Source organism: Talpa occidentalis, unplaced genomic scaffold (genome assembly GCF_014898055.3).
Source record: "Talpa occidentalis isolate TD23 unplaced genomic scaffold, MPIMG_talOcc4v2.1 talOcc4.8, whole genome shotgun sequence".
Lineage (NCBI taxonomy): Eukaryota > Metazoa > Chordata > Mammalia > Eulipotyphla > Talpidae > Talpa > Talpa occidentalis.
Window position 1 is genome coordinate 41,645,459 of NW_023605194.1, and position 20,333 is coordinate 41,665,791.

At 38.2% G+C, this 20,333-nt stretch overlaps 1 protein-coding gene across 8 annotated transcripts in view; it reads left to right on the forward strand.

Annotated features, from left to right (window-relative positions):
- USP54 (ubiquitin specific peptidase 54) overlaps positions 1–20,333 on the forward strand; it is a 100,171-nt gene that overhangs the window by 62,241 nt on the left and 17,597 nt on the right. For 5 of the 8 annotated variants that reach the window (XM_037497788.2, XM_054690713.1, XM_054690711.1 and 2 more), the window contains exons 7-18: positions 178–283; positions 395–541; positions 1,047–1,196; positions 3,638–3,806; positions 5,142–5,312; positions 7,822–7,953; positions 8,135–8,515; positions 8,744–8,975; positions 11,686–11,819; positions 14,578–14,745; positions 17,144–17,278; positions 18,203–18,398. In XM_037497788.2, coding sequence (XP_037353685.1) covers positions 178–283; positions 395–541; positions 1,047–1,196; positions 3,638–3,806; positions 5,142–5,312; positions 7,822–7,953; positions 8,135–8,515; positions 8,744–8,975; positions 11,686–11,819; positions 14,578–14,745; positions 17,144–17,278; positions 18,203–18,398 — 2,121 coding nt within the window. The remainder of the gene's footprint in view (positions 1–177; positions 284–394; positions 542–1,046; positions 1,197–3,637; positions 3,807–5,141; positions 5,313–7,821; positions 7,954–8,134; positions 8,516–8,743; positions 8,976–11,685; positions 11,820–14,577; positions 14,746–17,143; positions 17,279–18,202; positions 18,399–20,333) is intronic. The other 3 variants (XM_037497789.2, XM_037497791.2, XM_037497792.2) reach the window with 3 other exon arrangements.

The following is a 20,333-nucleotide window of genomic DNA, read 5'->3' on the forward strand; positions in this document are numbered from 1 at the left end:
GCACTCACTGGGTTTGTGGGATACTGAGACTGGTCAGGACAAGGGACTTTGGTATAGCAGACAGAGGAATAGGCTCACACATGTGGGTTAAGAGTTTGCATGAATGATTGATTTCATTTAGCTATAACTGTATAATTCCCACCATCATCCCCCTCCCTTCCATTCCTCATCTTAAAGCAATCAGGCTATCTGTATGCTGGAAAGACGAGAAAAACCCTCACCAAGCATGTTTGGTGAACTGCTGCAGAATGCCAGCACTATGGGGGATCTGCGGAACTGTCCGGTGAGTTACATGAAAGGTGGTATTGGAACTAGGAAAGGGAACACTGGGATCAGTAGAATTGAGACCACGCCATTGAAAAACAGTTTAACTAACTTTATATGTGTATTTCAGAGCAACTGTGGAGAGAGGATCCGGATTCGTCGTGTATTGATGAATGCCCCACAGATTATCACAATTGGACTGGTATGGGACTCAGACCACTCAGACTTGGCAGAAGATGTCATTCATAGCCTGGGCACCTGCCTTAAACTGGGTGATGTGAGTGTTAATTACTCTTATCTCTCACTTAAAGTTCTTATTGTGTAAGGACAGTGAACACTGAACTCATAGAGCAAATATTACCGTGTCATGAACTTGTGCATATATTGTGTATACATATTTCATGTACACAATATTTGATCACACACTTTCTTACCCCCTACTTAGGCTATCAGCAGAAAATTTTATTTGTGGGGTCAGCTGATAAGTAGCTTTGTGAACTTGAGAGTGTTTTGTTTTTTCAACTTTCATGGCTCCTCTTCTGATAGGTACTAGTAAGACCTGTCATATTTCACCACCACCATACCAGTTCACCGATCACTATCTCTCTTGATATTCCCTATATTTTGTCTTTTTTGGTTCATTTCTGATTAATATGGACTAGCAAAGTATCATATACTAAATCAAGTCAGTACCTTAATTAAGAAGTGATGGTGTCCACTGAGAGATGATGTGAGGCAGTGGAGTATGTGACTGTTTTTTTCTTTCTCTTCTCTCCCCGCAGCTGTTTTTCAGAGTGACAGATGACCGGGCCAAACATTCTGAACTGTACTTAGTAGGAATGATCTGTTACTATGGCAAACATTATTCTACATTTTTTTTCCAAACGAAGATCCGCAAATGGATGTATTTTGATGATGCTCATGTCAAGGAGGTAGAAATATTAAGCCCCTTTTGAAGTGATTAATGACTGCAGCAAAACCCTAAAATTAATTATTTGTCTTTAGTGTTTCATTTTCATAATTTTGATGTCTCCCTATCGAATTTTTTTAAAGATTCATTTATTTATGCGTACAAGAACGGGGGTACAGGCCAGAGGTGTGGGGGGTTAGAGGATTCACCAGAGACAGAGTGGGGAACAAAATAGGCAGCTTGACTGAAATACACTGCTGAGGGGAGCAGTGGGCGAGTCAGGAGAGGTCTGCTGTACCATGTGGGCAGCTCCCTGGCCAGGAATCAAACTTGTGCTGCAGTGGCTGTGGATAACTACATAGTATGCACCTTTAACCCCTGGTGCCACCAGAGAGGCCCTGCTTATCGAATTTATGAAATTATTTGTCTTGTCTTCCTTAATAAATTGCAAGTCCTTGAGGATAAAATCAGTATATCTTCTATTATTTCTCTATGTCACTCTTAGCAGGCATTCAGTACAGTTCTGTATTTATAGTTGAGAAGTTTATTTATTTTTACATTTTAAAGGACAGGTTTATAAGGAAAAGGAGAAAGAAAAAGAGAGGCACATGCATAGACACAGGCGGGCAGGAGTGCTGTGACAAAATATTTTATTTTATTATTATTTTTTAAAAGATTTATTTGTTTATGCAAGAAACGGGTTACAGATGCTTGGGAGGGTGAGAGGATTCACTAGAGACAGAGTGGGGAACAGAACAGGCAGACTGAGGAAATACACTGCTGAGGGGAGCAGTGGGCGAGTCAGGAGAGGTCTGCTGCACCATGTGGGATTCTCGCCACCCATTGAACCCACGCTGCAGAGACTGCAGACTGCTTCACAGTGCAGTGCTTAACCACCTGTGCCACCAGGGAGGCCCAAAAAAATATTTTTAAAATGCATTAAAACCCCTGGTGGTGCAGGGATTTAAGTCTCAACACTATCAAGCTGTTGCCAACCACTGCAGCTTGAGTTCGATCCCCGACCAGGGAGCTAACCCACATGGCAAGGCAGACCTCTCCTGTCTTTGTCCCCTACTCCCCTAGGCAATGTATTTCAGTATATTTCCCTGTTCTGCTCCCCACACTGTCTCTGGTGAATCCTCTCACCCCCTGCACCTCTGACCTATACCCCAGTTCTTGTATGCATAAATAAATAAAATAAATCTTTAAAAAATGTATTAAAAGTTGATTTGAGCAAGAACAGTGTAATTTCTCAATTTAGGTTTTAAGGTTAGAATGAAGTTCAGGATTCCAAATCTTGACTAATACTTTGTCTCAGGGTTGCTAGAAATTACTGTTCGATTGTTATTTCCTTGAAGTACTCTGTCACAGATGAATGTGTTTTTGAGATATTGTAGGAAAAAAAGGGCTATGATGATATTTAAGGGTTAGGTGATATGCATGAGTTAAGAAGCCCTGTTATAGGTTAGCAGGTAGGAGACTGTATTCTATACCAACCCATGGACTCAAAGCAGTATCTTCCACAAATACTATAAAGTCTTTGTTAAAATCCCAGATTTTCTTAATTCTTTTTTTGCTGTTGTAATTTTGAGCCACTCATATCAATTCTTTGAGGTTTAGATTTTTTTATTTGAGAAGTAATACCTGCCTTAGAAGCACATGTAAATGTATTTTAGTTAAAATAATGATAACTCAGTTATAAATGTACTAGATATCTGTTATAAAATAAGCACTACTCTAGTTATCCAGCTCCAAGAGCATACCATCTAAAATATGACTGTTTCAAGCTTAAGAGAGGGTAAGTTAGGGGATTTACTTAGATTTTTGTTTCCATGGCTATTCTGTCATTCTTTTTTCATTGCTATGGTAGTACTGAGTTTAGCATAAAGCTAATACCCAGAGGTTCAGCTGTCTGTTCTAAGCAGTTTGACATTTGTGTCTTGCCTTATATGAACTCTGAAAAAGAATGTCATTTATTCTAAGACTGTGAGAAAGTTTCTGTCTGTTCTTTAACCTCATAAAAGTTATTTTAATATTTAGGGAAAATTATGGAAATGCTAATTTCAAGCTAGGAATTTAATTTGATTGAGATTTGTGCAAGAAATTAATAACAAAAGCAGCTGAAGTCTACCTTTGTAGCATATCTACCTTTGAGCACTTGTCTTTGTATAATTCATAACTGAATTGATATTTCAAACAAATAAGAGTAATTTATTCATTGCTCCATTCTTTTGCAAGATTTTAATGCTTTCAAAAAGATTTTAGCAAAAAAATTTAACAAAAAAATTAATGAAGTTTAGGTCTAAGATCCCTTGTTTCAAGGGTTAGGTGATATGTCTAGTTACTCAATTCTTGTCTTTTTATCTCTTTTATTTTTTTTTAGAAAAATAGAACAGTAAGATAATGTTTTAATTATACATATGAAGTGTAATTGTCATGTTCTTCTGATTGTTTCTGATTTAGATTGGGCCCAAATGGAAGGATGTGGTGACCAAATGCATCAAGGGTCATTATCAGCCTTTGTTGCTGCTATATGCAGATCCCCAAGGTACTCCAGTGTCCACACAGGACCTGCCACCCCAAGTTGAATTCCAGTCATTCAGTAGGACGTGCTATGATAGTGAAGATTCAGGTGAGCAGCCTAGTTCTTTCCCTTTCCCCACCCCCTGCAATGTGATCACTAGATACTTGGAACTTAATCATGAGCCTAGCACAAAACCTAGCTTGGGGAAAGAGAATCTATTAGAGATAAGAAAGAGGTGCCAGCTGGTGCAGAAACCCAAGTAACTCCAGGCTTTGTTTCCTTCAGCCTTGAAGAATGTCTAAATCACCTGGCCCTAATCCAAAAGTGAGAAGGAAGTCGAGTTGATTTAGACTGAGATAGTTAAGTTTTTAAGGAAGACCTTAGTATTTATTTAGCCTTCTAGTATTTATAAAAATGACTGATACTAGCAGTTCAACTGTGATTTAAATGAGTTATTGAGACCAAGGAAAATGATTTTAGTTACTACAAAGATGGTCATTTTGTTTGAGAGGACATTTTTGTTTTAAAATGTCAAGTTCTGTAGCAATTCCTTAGCTTATGAATCAGTTGTTCATTTGTAATTCAATTTTTGGAACTTAAATCATGTTTTCCTGTAGAAACAATTTGTGGCTTGATGACTAAAGTCTATGGCTAACTCACAGACACTTATAATATATTAGAAATATAACCCTGATGGTTTTGATTTCTTAATTGGAGGAAGACGATATGTTCTTTTCTTCTTGTAGCTCTAGAGCTGGCCTGAGTATAATTTTGAAAGAGAAGACACTTGCCTATGGAATCTTTCCTCCTCTTTTTTGTTCCTCCCTCCTACTTGTTGCCTGGTGTTCTTCCTACTCTGTACCCTACTCAGACCTACTCTACTTCAATCAAATACCCATTTCCACTGTAGCGCTTATCTCAGCTAGGTACTCAGCGGAAAGTATTCTACTTAACGAAATCACATTAAAGTATAAATAAAAGCCCCATAATTTCTCAGAGATATTAAAATGACTGTAATAGGAATTCAGCTTTTAAAGTGACATTTCTGGCAATATAGGAAAAAAATTATGGGATAGGGTAACAACTGGTTATTATGCCAGGTCGGCCTGGGACTCTCCATCTAAATAAATCTTACTTTTCACAACTTTTTCCTTTCTTCCACTTTCCCTCCCATAGGTTTTCTAAAAGCCCCACAGTTTTTCACAGTGGCAGGCAAAGTGAGGGCTTCAGCAAGGTAGGGGAAGGAGTGGGAGGAATTGTTTGTGTGTCTGGGTTATCGGAAGTTGGGTGTTGGGGAGAATGGCTCTGGTATATCCTTCTCACCCTTCCATTTAGGAAATTCTTGCCTTATGGACCTTTGTTACCTTCCATCTCTTTGCCTTCTCTTCTGTCACTGTTTTTCTCTTTCCTCACTTTTGCATATGTGTCTTCTCCTTCCCTTAGGGAGGGAGCCCTCCATCTCAAGTGATACCCGAACAGATTCCTCAGTGGAGAGCTATCCCTACAAACACTCCCACCATGAGTCTGTGGTCAGTCACTTCTCTTCTGATTCTCAGGGGACAGTCATCTATAATATGGAGAATGATTCCATGTCTCAGAGCAGTCAGGACACAGGTAGGGGCTTATACAATGGACTCTGCTTGCTCGATTCAGTTCCTGCATGGAGTCTTCCAAGAGAAAGAAACTGGGGCAAGTCATAAATGTTAGACAAAGGGAGAAAAGCACAGAACTTCGATAATTAATGGGATGAAAGGAAACAAAACCAACTCTGAATAAATGATGATGTTCCATTGTACATATTCCTGTCAACAGGGGTAAATGAATAAGGACCATTGTAATGTGATTATTGATATGACTGTTTATTTTGAAATCAGCTTTTCTCCTGCTGTGTTCATGATCCATGTCCTTCTCATTGTGCCCCATTAAACCCTTGTGGTCATGCACCTTGTTGTGTTCTCATGCCAGGCTTTGTTCCCTTGAAGGAATTTGAAAAAAGGGACATATGTCTAGGCAAGGAGCACCTGTTAAGTGTTAGGCTTCCTGAAGGACAAAGAAACAAGAGTGAAAACTAGCCTGTTTGTTATTGTGAGTTCCACGCAGAGAGAGCATTCTAGAAATTTTCTCTTAATCTGTAAAAGAGTGTGTCTATATCAGTGGAAGAAATCAATACAAGACATAAAAGAAGTGAATGACTGTTGAGTTGAAAAGTTCATCACCTAAAGCATAGAATAGTGCCCATACTCTTAAAGACTTGGGAGTTAGTGAGCTCAAAGTTTCTTATTGGTGGTTTATACTCTGTGCATGGTCTTTTTTCTTTTTAAATTGAGAATTTCAAACATATTCAAAACTATGCAGAATAGTATACTACCCCTGCATGTATCCTTAAACTAATTTCAGTAATTATAACTCGTGGCCAACCAACTTTTATCTCTACCTCTACCCACTTCACCCACTTGTAGGTTATTTTAAGCAAATCCCTGACATTGTGTCACCTTTTACATAATTATTTTAGTGTATATTTCTAAAACATAAATCAGCTTTTAAACATGCCATTATCACACTTAAAATATTAACAGTAATTCCTTAAACCACTAAACAACCAATGAGTGTTCAAATACCCAGGAGTTATGAATGTCATAATTTTTTAATGGTTTATGTGTTTGACTCAATCCAAATGAGGTCTACACAATGCAATGATTCTATAAAGGCTTTTATATTTCTTTTATTCTATAAGTTTCTCCTTCAATTTTTTCTTGCAATTTATTGTTTGTAGAACTAGGTCATTTGGCCTATAGATTTCCCTATATTCTAAAGTTTGCTAATTTTATTCCTATGGCAAACTTTAGCATATTTCTGTGTCTTGTATATTTCTTATAAATTGGTGGTTGGATCTAGAGCTTTGGTCAGATTCATTTTGAATTCCTTTTGATGACTATTGCATAGATGACTGCTGCGAAGTGTGATTTTTTTTTTTTAGGCCATATTTCTGAAACTGACTCAGGGAAAAATCAAGTCATAGGATGAACAAAGCATATTTTCTAAGAGAATCAGGTTTATGTTAAGGGTTTGTGAGTGGTTTGGGTGGGAGTTTAACATTTGTAGATTTAGTTGTTTCAAATGATTTCCTCCTGTCTTTCTTGTGGGCCCCAAAGAGGCAAAGGATTAGATAAAAGCAATAAAAGATTGCATTGGTAATTGATTGAAAATATGTAGCCAAATCATTGCACTGTTGATATCTGAGCGTGTATAAGGATTTTCCTATACAAATATATGAAAACAATTTCTGTTAGTGCTCAATGCATTTGAGAACCTAGAGGTTTTTATCTAATCCTGTCTTTTGATTTAGTTCAATTCTTAATTCACCACTAGCTTCAAGAAGCTTAGGTGATTATATTCTTTATAAACTGACCTTTGTTGTTAACAAATGATACTCATACATTCACATACTGTAGTCATGATAGTGGGGCAAGTTATATAAAAGCATTCAGATCTCCTGCTTTTCTTAGTGGTTGGTATTAAGGAACTATGAAATATATATAATCTCTGGATGAAGCCAAGTTTGGTAAAGCATGGGTTGGCAGTGGGAATAGGAATTATTGAAAGTTCAAATGATTCACATTTAAGGAAGATTAAGAACTGGATCTTAAAGTCATGCACAATCAGAGCTCTTACATGAATGGTTGAGGCCCCTGGAATAATATAAGATATAGTAAAAATGAGACTTTACTTGGTGTATGTTGCTAAATAAATAAAATGACAGCTCCGTCTTCTATTTATGAACGTAAAAATATATTGGTGGATGATATTTTTATATAATCTTTAAAATGTTTGCCATTTCATGTGTCCTATTTTGGGTCACTGGGATATATTATGAGTGGGATTAGCATTGGTAGTTGCTCAGGGAATGTAGTAAATTTGGAAATTCCCATTAAATACTTGAGCTTCTCTGCATTTTCTATTGAGAAATTTGTAGTACATTTAAATCACATAGCCTTGACCCTATAGCTCAGCTCCATGGGTATACTAAATTTGTGGCACTGTCATAAATCCCAAAGACTATGTTCTCAAGAGGATGGAGCTCAGTCTCAGATACTAGTTTACCCCCATTTCCTTGTTCTTTCAGGACACCTTACTGATAGTGAATGTAATCAGAAACTCACATCCAAGAAAGGGTCACTGATAGAGCGCAAGAGGAGCTCTGGCCGGGTTAGGAGGAAAGGCGATGAGCCACAGACCTCAGGGTACCACAGTGAAGGCAAGCCACCTCTACATTGTTTGTCTTTCTTCATTCATTCTATTTAAACTTTCTGTCACAGTTCAGCCTATGATTTCTCCTTTCTACTCAAAGGACTTTCCTTGCTTTTTCTCTGTCTTTGAGATCTGGGTATCCATGATCACTTTAAATATTTATATCTGTTTTGCTCTTTTTGTTTTAGGGGAAACACTGAAAGAGAAGCAGGCTCCTAGGAATGCCTCTAAACCATCTAGCAGCACCAACAGGCTAAGGGATTTTAAGGAGACAGTCAGCAATATTATCCATAACAGACCATCCCTGACTTCTCATACCAACCTAGGACCTCCATGTGGGGGAAAGGGAGTAGACCTTACTGATAAAAAACCTCCTAGGAACTTAACTTTACATTCTCGTGACTGGGAAGTAGAGAGTACCAGCAGTGAGTCAAAATCTAGCTCTTCTAGCAAGTACCGCCCAACATGGAGACCCAAACGGGAATCTCTGAACATTGACAGTATTTTTAATAAGGACAAACGGAAGCACTGTGGCTACACCCAACTTAGCCCCTTTTCTGAGGATTCAGGTAAGGAGATAACTAAGGAAGAATTTGACTTTTGAATGAAATTGGTTTATGTACTTTAAAAACCTGAATTTTCTTGTAGACTTGGCAAGATGCATTCCTACTATAATGTTAGGCCTTTGGGAATGTGAGTTCAGGGAATGAGCTGGATGGAGGGGTTAGTTAGTCTCCTGATTTGAAGGCGATGCTAAATCTACCTCCTTTTTCATACTTGTCCTTTGATTGGGATAGCTAAAGAATTTACACCAGATGAACTAAGCAAGCCACCTGCTTACAACATTAAAACTGGTGGACCAAGTCCTCAGTACAAGCCCTGGGGCTCAGCACGGCCAGGCTCTCACCTTTTAGAGCAGCACCCTCGCTTAATCCAACGAATGGAATCTGGCTATGAGAGCAGTGAGAGGAACAGCAGCAGTCCTGTCAGCCTGGATGCAGCCCTGCCTGAGAGCGCCACTGTCTGCAGGTATTGTTTCACCTTTGAATAGTGGACTGGTCTCTTGCAGTAAAGTGAGCCTCTCTGAGTCTTTTCAGTTCAGACAAATGGAGAGGTATACTTTATTATCGTTTTGTGAGTATTGTCTTTATCAACTTTATGGCAACAGCACCCTCTTCTGGGAGAAAGAGCAAAGGTATTTGAGAAAGCAGACAGAACTTTTTTTTTTTTTAAATAAATTTTATTTTTATATTCCCCATACAATTGCACCCCCTTATTTTGACCCCAATCCCTCCCCTCCCCGCACCCCACACCCCACAGAGTGTCTCTGGTTCATAGTTTTTTGTTGATTTTGATTTTCACTTTCTTATAGTTATTCATTTTCCTGGTCCCTTATATAAGTTACCTAGATTCCTGCTATGAGTGAGACCATCCGGTATTTTTCTTTTTCTTTCTGGCTTATTTCGCTGAGCATGATCCCTTCCAGTGCCATCCATGTTGCTGCAAATTGCATGTGTTTATCTTTTGAATGCTGAGTAATATTCCATGGTGTATATGTACCACATCTTCTTGATCCAGTCATCTATTTTTGGGCATTTGGGTTGTTTCCAAAGCTTAGCTATTGTAAACAGTGCTGCTATAAACATAGGGGTGCAGGTGCTCTTTGGAATTGATGTTTCTGTGTCCTTTGGGTAAATACCTAGGAGTGGAATTGCTGGATCATTTGGAAGCTCTATGTTTAGTAGGTCAAGAAATCTCCACACAGCTCTCCATAGTGGTTGGACCAGTTTGCACTCCCACCAACAGTGCAGGAGAGTTCCTTTTTCTCCACATCCTCGCCAACATTTGTTGTTGCTAGTTTTTTTAATATGTGCCATTCTCACTGGTGTAAGATGGTATCTCATGGCAGTTTTTTTATTTTTTTTTTATATTTTTTTTTTTTATAACTTTTTATTATTTATTTATTTATTTATACAAGCATTGGGTACAGTCAGAAGCGCAGGAGGGTGAGAGAATTCACCAGAGCCAGAGCGGGGAGCACAGCAGGCAGAAGGCCCGAAGTACACTGCTGAGGGGAGCAGCGGGCCGCAGGAGAGGTCTGCGCGCCATGTGGGACCCTCCTCCGGGGGCCGGGGAGCAGCCGGGGATCGAACTGGCGCTGCAGAGGCTGCGGGCAGCTTCGCAACCCAGCGCTCAACCGCTGCGCCACCGGGGAGGCCCTCATGGTAGTTTTGATTTGCATTTCCCTGATTCCAAGTGATGTTGAACATTTTTTCATTTGCCTTTTGGCCATTTGCATTTCCTCTTCAGAGAAGTTTCTTTTTAGCTCTTCTGCCCATTTTTTGACAGGATTATTTTCTTTGTTTGTGTTGATTCTCATCAGCTCTTTGCAGATTTTTGTGATCAGTCCTTTATCATTAGCGTTGTGTGCAAAAATGTTCTCCCAGTTGGTGGGGTTTCTCTTTGTTTTTGTTATTGTCTCTTTTGCTGTGCAGAAGCTCTTTAATTTGATGTAGTCCCAGCTGTTTATCTTTGCCTTCACTATCACTGCTTTGGGTGATGTGTCTGTAAAGATGTCTTTGATGTGCATATCACTTAGTGTTTTGCCTATATTTCCTTCTATGTATTTTATGGTTTCAGGTCTTATGTCTAGTTCTTTAATCCATTTTGAGTGGATTTTTGTGTATGGTGTGAGGTAGTGGTCAAGCTTCATTCTTTTGCATGTAGCAACCCAGTTTTCCCAGCACCATTTATTGAACAAACTTTCTTTGCTCCAATACATAGTCTTTGCTCCTTTGTCAAAGATTAGTTGACCATAAATCTGTGGGTTTATTTCTGGATTTTCTATTCGATTCCATTGGTCTGTGTGTCTGTTCTTGTTCCAATACCATGCAGTTTTGATGGTTATGGCTTTGTAGTATAGTTTGAAGTCTGGGCGTGTGATGCCTCCATTCCCTTCTTTTTTTTTCAGGAGAGCTTTGGCTATTCTGGGTTTTTGGTGATAAGGAGACAGAACTTTTAAAGTATTTTGTAAAATAATTACTTAATAAATAGCTTAATTAAGGAATGAATTATTAAATCAAAATTTATATATGATCATAGAGAAAACCCAATTAATACTTATTGTTGCCTTTCACTTTAGGTATGGTTTTTTTTGTTGTTGTTTTTTAAAATAGGTTCACTGGGGACTCTGTTTTATGAATCCAGTGATATTCATAATCCCATGAGATAATATTGATGGATTAATAGTGTTCATTGTACCCCATAGGGCACTGATTGCTTTGTAAATTTCAGATCTTTATGCATTGTTTTTTACTGAGTTGCCACAGAGTCAAGTTTCCTACAGGTATAGATGCTTTGAAATGAATAATTATATCTTCTACAGGGATGATAACCATATCCTAATACTGCTTTACTGCTCTTTCCTGGCCACAGTTTTACTCATAAGAATATGCTTAAAAGGCATAAGAAAGAGGAAGGCAATCCACATGAGAACATATGTTTATTAATTCAATCAATAACTTTTATGCCAGATGCTATGTTAGATGTTTATGATGCAAAAGAGGTGAGGAAAGATGGGGGAGTGAGGGGATATTTCAGTTTTTCAGAAGTATTTTAGCTTTGCCTTAATTTTATTAATTCAATATTCTATTGATTTTCTTGAGGGAATTTAGTCCATGGAACATTACTTGTAATCACTTTTCTGATGCTTTCATTAGATTCTGTTTTTCTTTTGAAGGGATCCAAATGCTAAGAGATTAGCTGGGTTGGCCCCTTCTTGGCGCCACATCCCAAAGTCTCACAGCAGTAGTATTCTGGAGGCAGACTCCATGGCATCCAGGAGTAGCTGGATAAAGAGTCAGCCCCTCTCAGGTAAGCAAAAGGACCCCCAATTTGGAGGATTAAATTTGACTGCCAATTCTATTAGGATAACAGTCATACCTGAGCACATTTGAAATTAAAGTACACGTTGAGTATTTCATTAGAAAATATATGTGGAGGCATTTGAGTGCTTCATTTTTGGATTTATGTGTTTTTTTTGTTCATCATCCTATTTGTTTCTACCTTGGAAAGAGCTCTGTGGGAGCAAGAAGGAATAGTGTGAGTAGTGCTTATATTCCTCAGAATAAGTCCTAGGACTCCCCTTGGTACAGAGGCAGAATCGAGAGTTTGGTTGTTTAGTACTATGAATTGAGATAACAAAAGAGGACAAATGTGCAAAACTGGAAAATAAGCAAGTCAAACTTACCTTAGACTTGCCTTTATATCCTGTCCATTAACTCAGTTTTTTCCCCTTTCTTTAATGTCCCTTGTGTTCTCCTACGCCCTCTTTGAAATAAGTTCTCCAGGATTATCTGACTCCTTTACACTAACTGTAGCTGACTAAATATAGTTTCTTTTTTAAAAGATTTATTTATGCATAGAACAACTGGGGTGTAGGCCAGAGGTGTGAGGGGTGAGAGGATTCACCAGAGACAGAGTGAGGAGCAGAACAGTAGTATCTACTGAAATACGCTGCTGAGGGGAGTGGGTGAGACAGGAGAGGTCTGCTGTGTCAGGTATGGGTTAGTTCCCTGGCCAGGATCGAACTCAGACGGCAGTGTTGATACTGCTGAGATTTAACCCCTAGGCAACTAGGGAGACCCTGACTAAATATAGTTTAAAGTATCTTTCTCAAAGAGAAATTAGCATTTTAACAAGTTAAAACCTGTAGATAAAGGAATACTGGGATATCTCTTTCAGGAGTAGTGATTTAAGATAGTCATAAGTTTTAACCCATTTTCACTTTCTGCTCACAACACACATAGGTACTTACAGTGCATATTCTACTTAAGTAGAGACCCAGTTCTAATGGTTCAGAATAAATTCTTTATTTACACAGAGTTAAAAATCCAGGTGATAATTAGGTAGTCTCCCCAACATGGAGACTTTTTTGTGGGAAGGTTGTATGTAAATGGATATCAACCTTCTTTGAAAGATGTGTTTCAGTCTTCCTTTTTTTCTGGTCTCTTAGATCATTTGGGAGTTAGTTATGTGGGTAGAAATCTAACTATGGTATGATTTAATGAGCTTCCGAAGGTATATCTGTGGTATCAGATGCCAGCTTACTAGGGAGAGAAGGACAGAATACTATTTGCCAGACTACAGAGATGATACCAGGATCAGTACTAGTCTGATCACTAATTTCCTTTGATAACCCCTGAAAGTTCTTAGAGGTGGTTGCATTGAAGGTATGGAGCAATAATAAAAAGGCATGAACACTTTTAGGTATGAATGCATAGGTTGCTGACATATGGCAGAATAGAACAAGACTATAGAAGTAGGTATTTCTGAAATCATGGACTGGAGTTCATTCTAGTTAGAAAATCAGGGAAAAAGTCATGCTTCTTAATGAAATTATATGTTTAGTTTGTTTCCCACACTTTATTTCATGTTTACTAACATTGCTTTGAGGAATTTATGATCTTGCATGAGCCTCTTCCCCTCCTCTTTTTTTCAGATAGTAGCTCTTTAGTAAACTAGAGACTGAGTCTCATGATTTCTCTCGTAGCCTTAGTTTTGGACTAGCTGAATAGAATTCACCAAAAGGATTCTTCCACTGGTAAAAGATACTTAGCAAGGAGTTATAACAAATTCCTCATATACCATACCACCACACCATTCTTTTTGTATAGTAAGCCCATGCCCTACAACGTGATGTAATCATTTCACTTTGGCACAAACATTTTTATCAGGTGATTTTGGTTACTTTAAAAACATTATAAAAGTAAAATAAGTCTCCAACAATTCAGTAACCTGCCTTGTGTTTCTTCAAATTGAAGGTACCAATGTTACCGTTATGGTATCTATCTTTCTATATCTTTTTCTATGCTTACACATAGGTAAGTCTATTACCACCACTAAAAAAATAATGAAGTCACACTATACACATGATTCTGTCACTTGTTTTTTTACTTAATATGTCACAGACATCCATTTAGATCTATTTGATTCCAACGATAAAACTTACAAACTTGGATTTTTACTATTGGATATTTTATAAATTTATAGAGATAGTGGTAATTAAGGTTAAGAAACTAACTTGTTTGAAGCATCCTAATAAGTTAGTGTCAGCACAGGGAAAGGAATCTACCTAATTGTTAAGAGCATAGATTATGTATTTAATCTGTTTGGCTTTAATTCAGCTTTACCATTTACTATCTATGTTACCTTGGGCAAGATTCATCCTCTTTGTCACCCAGTTTCTTCATTCCTAAAATGTGGGCAATAATAGTATCTACCTCACAGGTTGTTGTGAAAATTAAGTGCGTTTGTGTGTGTGTGTGTGTGTGTGTGTGTGTGTGTGTGTGTATGCATGCTTAAAACTGTACCTGTCACAATAAATGTTAGTTATGTTATTTTTGTTAAGAAGCATTAAGTAAATATTTATTGTTACTGTTATTATTATTATAGTTCACAGCTCAGGGCTTACTCAAAATTGGATCTGGAAAGCACTAGCCAATACATGAACTTCAAAATGAAGTCAAGGGTTCCAAAGGAAAAGCAAGTGCAGTGGCCATAAATTCGGCAGGTGCTTACTCTTGGTTATGGAAATGTGGTGACTTATCTTCTCCCTTGCCTTGTATTCTAGGTGGGGAGATACCATCCAAAAGCGAACTGGATGAATTGCAGGAAGAAGTGGCCAGGAGGGCCCAGGAACAGGAGCTTCGAAGGAAACGGGAGAAGGAATTAGAGGCAGCTAAAGGGTTTAACCCTCATCCCAGTCGCTTCATGGACTTGGATGAACTGCAGAACCAGGGTAATTGCTGCATTAGATTGTAGGTAGTGGAGACAGAGGGAAGAAAAAAGGATTCAAGCTTGTAAATTCCATCTTCTTTTGTCTTAATTCAGCCTTTCAGTGAGAGCTAGTTCAAGGAGCAAGTGACAAGCCTATGGATTGGAACTAGGTACTAATTTAGGGCCCATCATAAAAGCCTATAGATTAGAGATAGTATATTGTTAATAAGATATGTTTCCCATGAACATCCATAGAAGGTATAAATAAAAGTACTCACAGTTCAGAAATAGCAGAAAAGGGCAGTGAGTTACACTGACAGTGAGGAGAATCCTACTTATTGGGCAGAAACACCCTTGAGATTTCTCCACTTGTAGTTTCAGGGAGATGGATCTACAAAGCTGGTTCTAAGGACAGGCAGCCTTAATTGCCTTGTAATCTTCTGATGATTCATTCCCTAATCTCATACAATTCTTAGGGATTTAAGCTTTCCTAATTGCCCCATGTTAGTTACCATTTTTCTTCAAGTGCTTTAAAATGTTACTTTTACCAGAAGATAAAGCTTTCGAAATAGGAGTTCAAAAATGCTAAGGCTACCTTAAATATGCCCCATACCCTATTATCTCAGCTTTTCTGTCTATAAATGAATTTATTTCTTTTATTAAGAATCCTTAGTTGTAACAAATTGTGCTAGTGCAGTGTGAGGACAAGGAGAGGGTTTTTTGGGTAGCTACTTTTCTGTTGACCACTTCCCTTTTTGTATCAGTACTTAGAAAAACTTCCTCGGCCAGGCACTCTTTAGGGATACTTTTCTCCTCTAATTCTGCTGGGTTTTGATTCAAGACAGTTGCCTTTTATATCCCAAGGCATTGTATTTATTGCCAAATAAGTTATAAATTCCAAATTCCTTATCTGTCTCTGTTTTTGGATAGTCTTTGCTTCCTTTTTGTCTTCAAACTTTATCAGATTGGTGTCTCAGGTTTATATTGCTTCTGAAAGAGGAATCTTGTTATCTCTTGCAATTGCCTTCTCTTCCCCTCTGTAAGTTAGGTATACATTAAAGCTGAGAAGGAATTCCCCTGGTTATATTTTATTGTCATTTTGCCATACATTTTGGTTCAGCATCTCTTGGAAGAGCAAGAATTGGAGTCTTAACATTCTAGAGGGTAAGAATTAAAATCTAATGCAGTGATCAGTCAGCTATAGTTTTACTACATCTCTGTAGAGAACTTTATAAAAAATTACTCTAACCACCACCTCTGTATAAAGGTTGTATAGACAGTTTATGCCAAATATGAGAAAACTTCAGGCCTGGAATGTGGAGGGGACCACATTCTTTAAGGGTGGAGCCTGAATGCTAAGTTCTTCACAACCAAACTGCTATTTTCATTACCTTACTGTTAATCTCCAAAAGCGATGGTGAGTTAGGGAGTGAATGTTAGGATGTAGAAGAGCATTTCTTACCATGTCGAGCTTGGAGGTAAGTAAGTAAAAACACTGTGGGAGAAATGATTCTGATATTTGATTTTTTTCCCCCAGAAATTGTTCTGATATTTGAGCTTGTGAAAGCTCATCATTTATCCCAATAGTAGGTGAACTTTCATTACCACTTGCTACCAATTTACACTTGTGAGTGAGTAAAAGGGAGGATATATATTAGCAAGAGTTCTTTTACAAAAGTTGCATTTATAGAAGTTTCTCACCTTTTTATCTAACACTGTACTTGGACTCGTTTAACATCTGCTTTGGTACACATTCACTTTCAGCGGAGGAAAGGATATGTCATGCACACTGTATGGGAAGATGACTTTTTTGCAATAGGTTTGGTGAGCAGGGGCATGATAGAAGTAAATATGGAGCAGTGCTGATGACAGGTAGGTGCACACAGACCACTTAAAAGAGGCACTTCAACTACCCTAGCCGATATATAGAGGTGTTAGGAATTTTAGACAGTGCCCAAGAGGTTTACTGATTTTTCATTTGAGGGTGGTGCAGAAAAGACTGTGAATTGAATAGGAAATAAGTGTTAAAGATGGCTTTTCACAGAATAGTGAGCCATATCCGCCATAACATTGCAGTGGAGGTCTCAGAGTTCGTGCAGCATTCTGACATTATTTCACAAGATGTATCCTTGTTGCACTGTGGAAGAGCAAATCAGTTCCAGGCTTAAGAACCCACTCTTCTGCTGCTAACAATATATGGTTCTTTCCTTGAGGGACTCCTGAAGAGTTGGAATTTGTGGTAGACCGTGACATACCTCTCTTTCATTGCCTTGGTAAGGGCTTGGTTAAGGCAAATATGAACACCTTACATGTTTTAGGAATTTCATAAAATTAGTGGACGGTAGTAAGGCTGGATGTGCACTGAAAGGAAATAACAGTACATATGAAAAGTCAGAACAAATTGTAATGAAAATGAAAAGTGCTGGCCCTTTCAGGGAGGAGTGACGGCTTTGAGAGGTCCCTCCAAGAGGCAGATTCAGTGTTTGAAGAGTCACTGCATCTGGAACAGAAAGGAGACTGTGCTGCAGCTTTGGCTCTCTGTAATGAAGCTATCTGTAAGTAACTCTAACTGCTATGGCTATTGCACTTTTGACTAACTTCACAATAGGTTTTATTAGTTTAGTCACTCAGATGTGATAAAAACAACTTTTATAAAGTATCTCTTCACTTTCATTATCCAAACTGAGGTCCTTTAACTATCTTTGCAATTGAGATTTCTAAGTGTGCCAGGTATTATCTCTGTGACCTGTGGCTATTTACTGGAACAACCTCAGTAGGTGTTCACAGATGAATTATCCAGCTATGCCTACCATCTTATCCAAAGATAAAGTTAGATCTCAGATGTGAGGTTAGTCTGCTCTTTCTATATTCCCTGAATAGTGAGGTGGAGCTTATGGCAGGAAGAAATGAATATATTGACTTGTGACTTCCCAGACTGTTACTTTATACTGCATATTTGATTCTTATTTTTCCCCTGCCTTCCTGGTATGTAGCACCAGAAGTTTGCAGCAAGGGACTAAGTCTTAGGCTGCATCTAATTCTTAAATGTGACCCCCAAGAAATTGTGTTTTATAAAGACAGATGCAGGTTTGGATCTTATTTCTGCTCTTGGCTGTTGGGAAGAGGGAGTTGGGAGCAGAGTGTGGAGACCAGAGTTGTCAGGTCAGTTGCAAAGGACCACAAGAATGGTAACCCATAAGATGAAAGTATTAGTTTATCTTCCTGACTTATTTTAGCTTAGCTTTTTGTTTGTTTGTTTGTTTAAATTTGAATTAACCTGTTTGGCTTCCATGAATGTTCCTTATATATATCCAGAACCAGCTCTGTGTCCTGGAGTATATGCATGGTCCCATGCCTTGCATTCCTGCTGCATATTTTGAGTTTTACTGCCGATCTTTGCTTATTTTTGGTTCAATTTTATTTTTATTTTTGTTTGTATTTTGTGTTCTGTTTCTGCTATATTTTCTTTTGCATTTTAGCTAAACTAAGACTTGCCCTGCATGGTGCCAGCTCTAGCACGCACAGCAGAGCCCTAGTCGATAAGAAGTTGCAAATCAGTATTCGAAAAGCACGGAGCCTGCAGGATCGCATGCAGCAGCAGCAATCATCACAGCAATCGTCGCAGCCCTCAACTTGCCTCCCCTCACAGGGGGGAGCCCTTCCTCACCCAACAAGGTAGTGCCTGGGAACCACTGTAGTTTATGGTGGAAGTGACCAAGGGAGGAAGTGACCATGGGAGCTCCACAGCCAGAGCTCTCTTTGCTGGCTACAGGGGAGAGAGAAGAGTCCCCTGAAAGATTTTCTTCTCTCAGGTCAGACATTTAGTGAAAAACTCATTGCACTATTTGTCCTTTTTTTTTTTTTTTAATAGTTCCTAGTAAAATGTAGAAATTAAAGCATAATAAATAGACCACTTTCTTTTGAGTTTGTCCCTGGACTTATGTAATAACACCATTATTACTTTTGTATGTATTATGTTTTTAGACATGGCAATCTGAACTACATTTTATGTTACAGTAGAGGCCATTGATTTATTTTGGGATTTCAGTGCTTTCTGTCTCTCACGAATACAGAGAAAGCAGTCTTTCTTGCTCTGATTGAACTATAGAGAAGAGACACAAAGATGTCCTTTGTTTTGTTTTCTAACAGTTAGGACCAGGAAAAGTCCCTAAGGCCACTAGCCCTTGAATTTGACTGTTACTTAGAATAGATGGATTTAAATAAAAATTAATTTTTACTGTTAGTAAACCTGACTAGTTTTCAGAGTTTAATTGTTATATGAGCAGTTAGCATTTTTTTTTAACATTTGCCTATGCCTCACAATAACCTTATGAAATAAGGACTATTTATCATTTGTAAGTAAGGAAACTTGGCTCAGAGATGATAACTATGTTATCATATAGGTAACTCAGGTAGTAAGTAACAGAAGCGTAGGTTTTAAATCCAGGACTATTTGACTCCATTAGGTTCCTCATAGGAGTATAATATGGTACTCAATAACAAAATGTTCTAAGTGTGACTGGGTGACTCCTTCCCACAAAAGTTTATTATTATGAATATATTATTTATAATATATTCATATATTCATTATATGTTATGATGGATATATTATTATTTATTATTATGAATATATTATTCAAATTTAATGCTCATAGTTAGGATCCTCCTTTTTCTTCTTTTTCCCTGTTGTATAGTCCACTGGTTGAATGCTTATCCAAAAATCTGATCAGAGATGTGTTTTAAATACATGTTATCTAGGTAGTTAAATTCAAGAAAACTTATGCCATTTGATATACCTGAGTGATTGAGGTTTTATTTAATGCTCCTAACACTGAGTTTTTTAGGTCAAAATAGTGAGACACCACCTAAATGCTGGTAATCCCTTTTCTTTACTCCCAAATCTCAAAAGACATCTCAGTAATAACATAAATTATGCAGATTATGAAATGAATAAGTGCAATAGTGGAGTTCTTTGTAGTCCCATGAGCTCAAATCACCTTGTATTCTGTGAATGTGGTCTTTTGATTCTTTTGGCTTGGCTACCTCTCAAGATCCTGAATAGGATTTCCCTCCCTATATATTGAATGCTGGATTTAATATGAGTGGACTAGGTTTTGCTTACTTTCCATGTCATCTGCATGTGGAACTAGCAATTTTTTTTTAATTTGCAAGTAGAATATAATTGGAATAGGATTTCATGGGTAGTGAAGAAAGTAGTCAAGGGCTTCATTTATTACTGTGTGACTTTGGTGAGGGCATTTAAAAAGAGGATTGCTATTATTGGGTATTAGCTGACCATGTGTCTTCTTTCTTGTGAATCTTTTTTTTTTTTTAAAGATTTATTTATTTATTTTTACAAGCACTGGGTACAGTCAGAAGTGTGGGAGGGTGAGAGAATTCACCAGAGCGGAGAGCAGAGCAGGCAGACTTACGAAGTACACTGCTGAGGGGAGCAGCGGGTGGCAGGAGAGGTCTGCGCGCCATGTGGGACCCTTGCCCGGTGGCCAGGGATTGAACCGGCCCTGCAGAGACTGTGGGCAGCTTTGCAACCCAGGACTCAACCGCTGTGCCACCGGGGAGGCCCTCTTGTGAATCTTTTTTTTTTTTTTT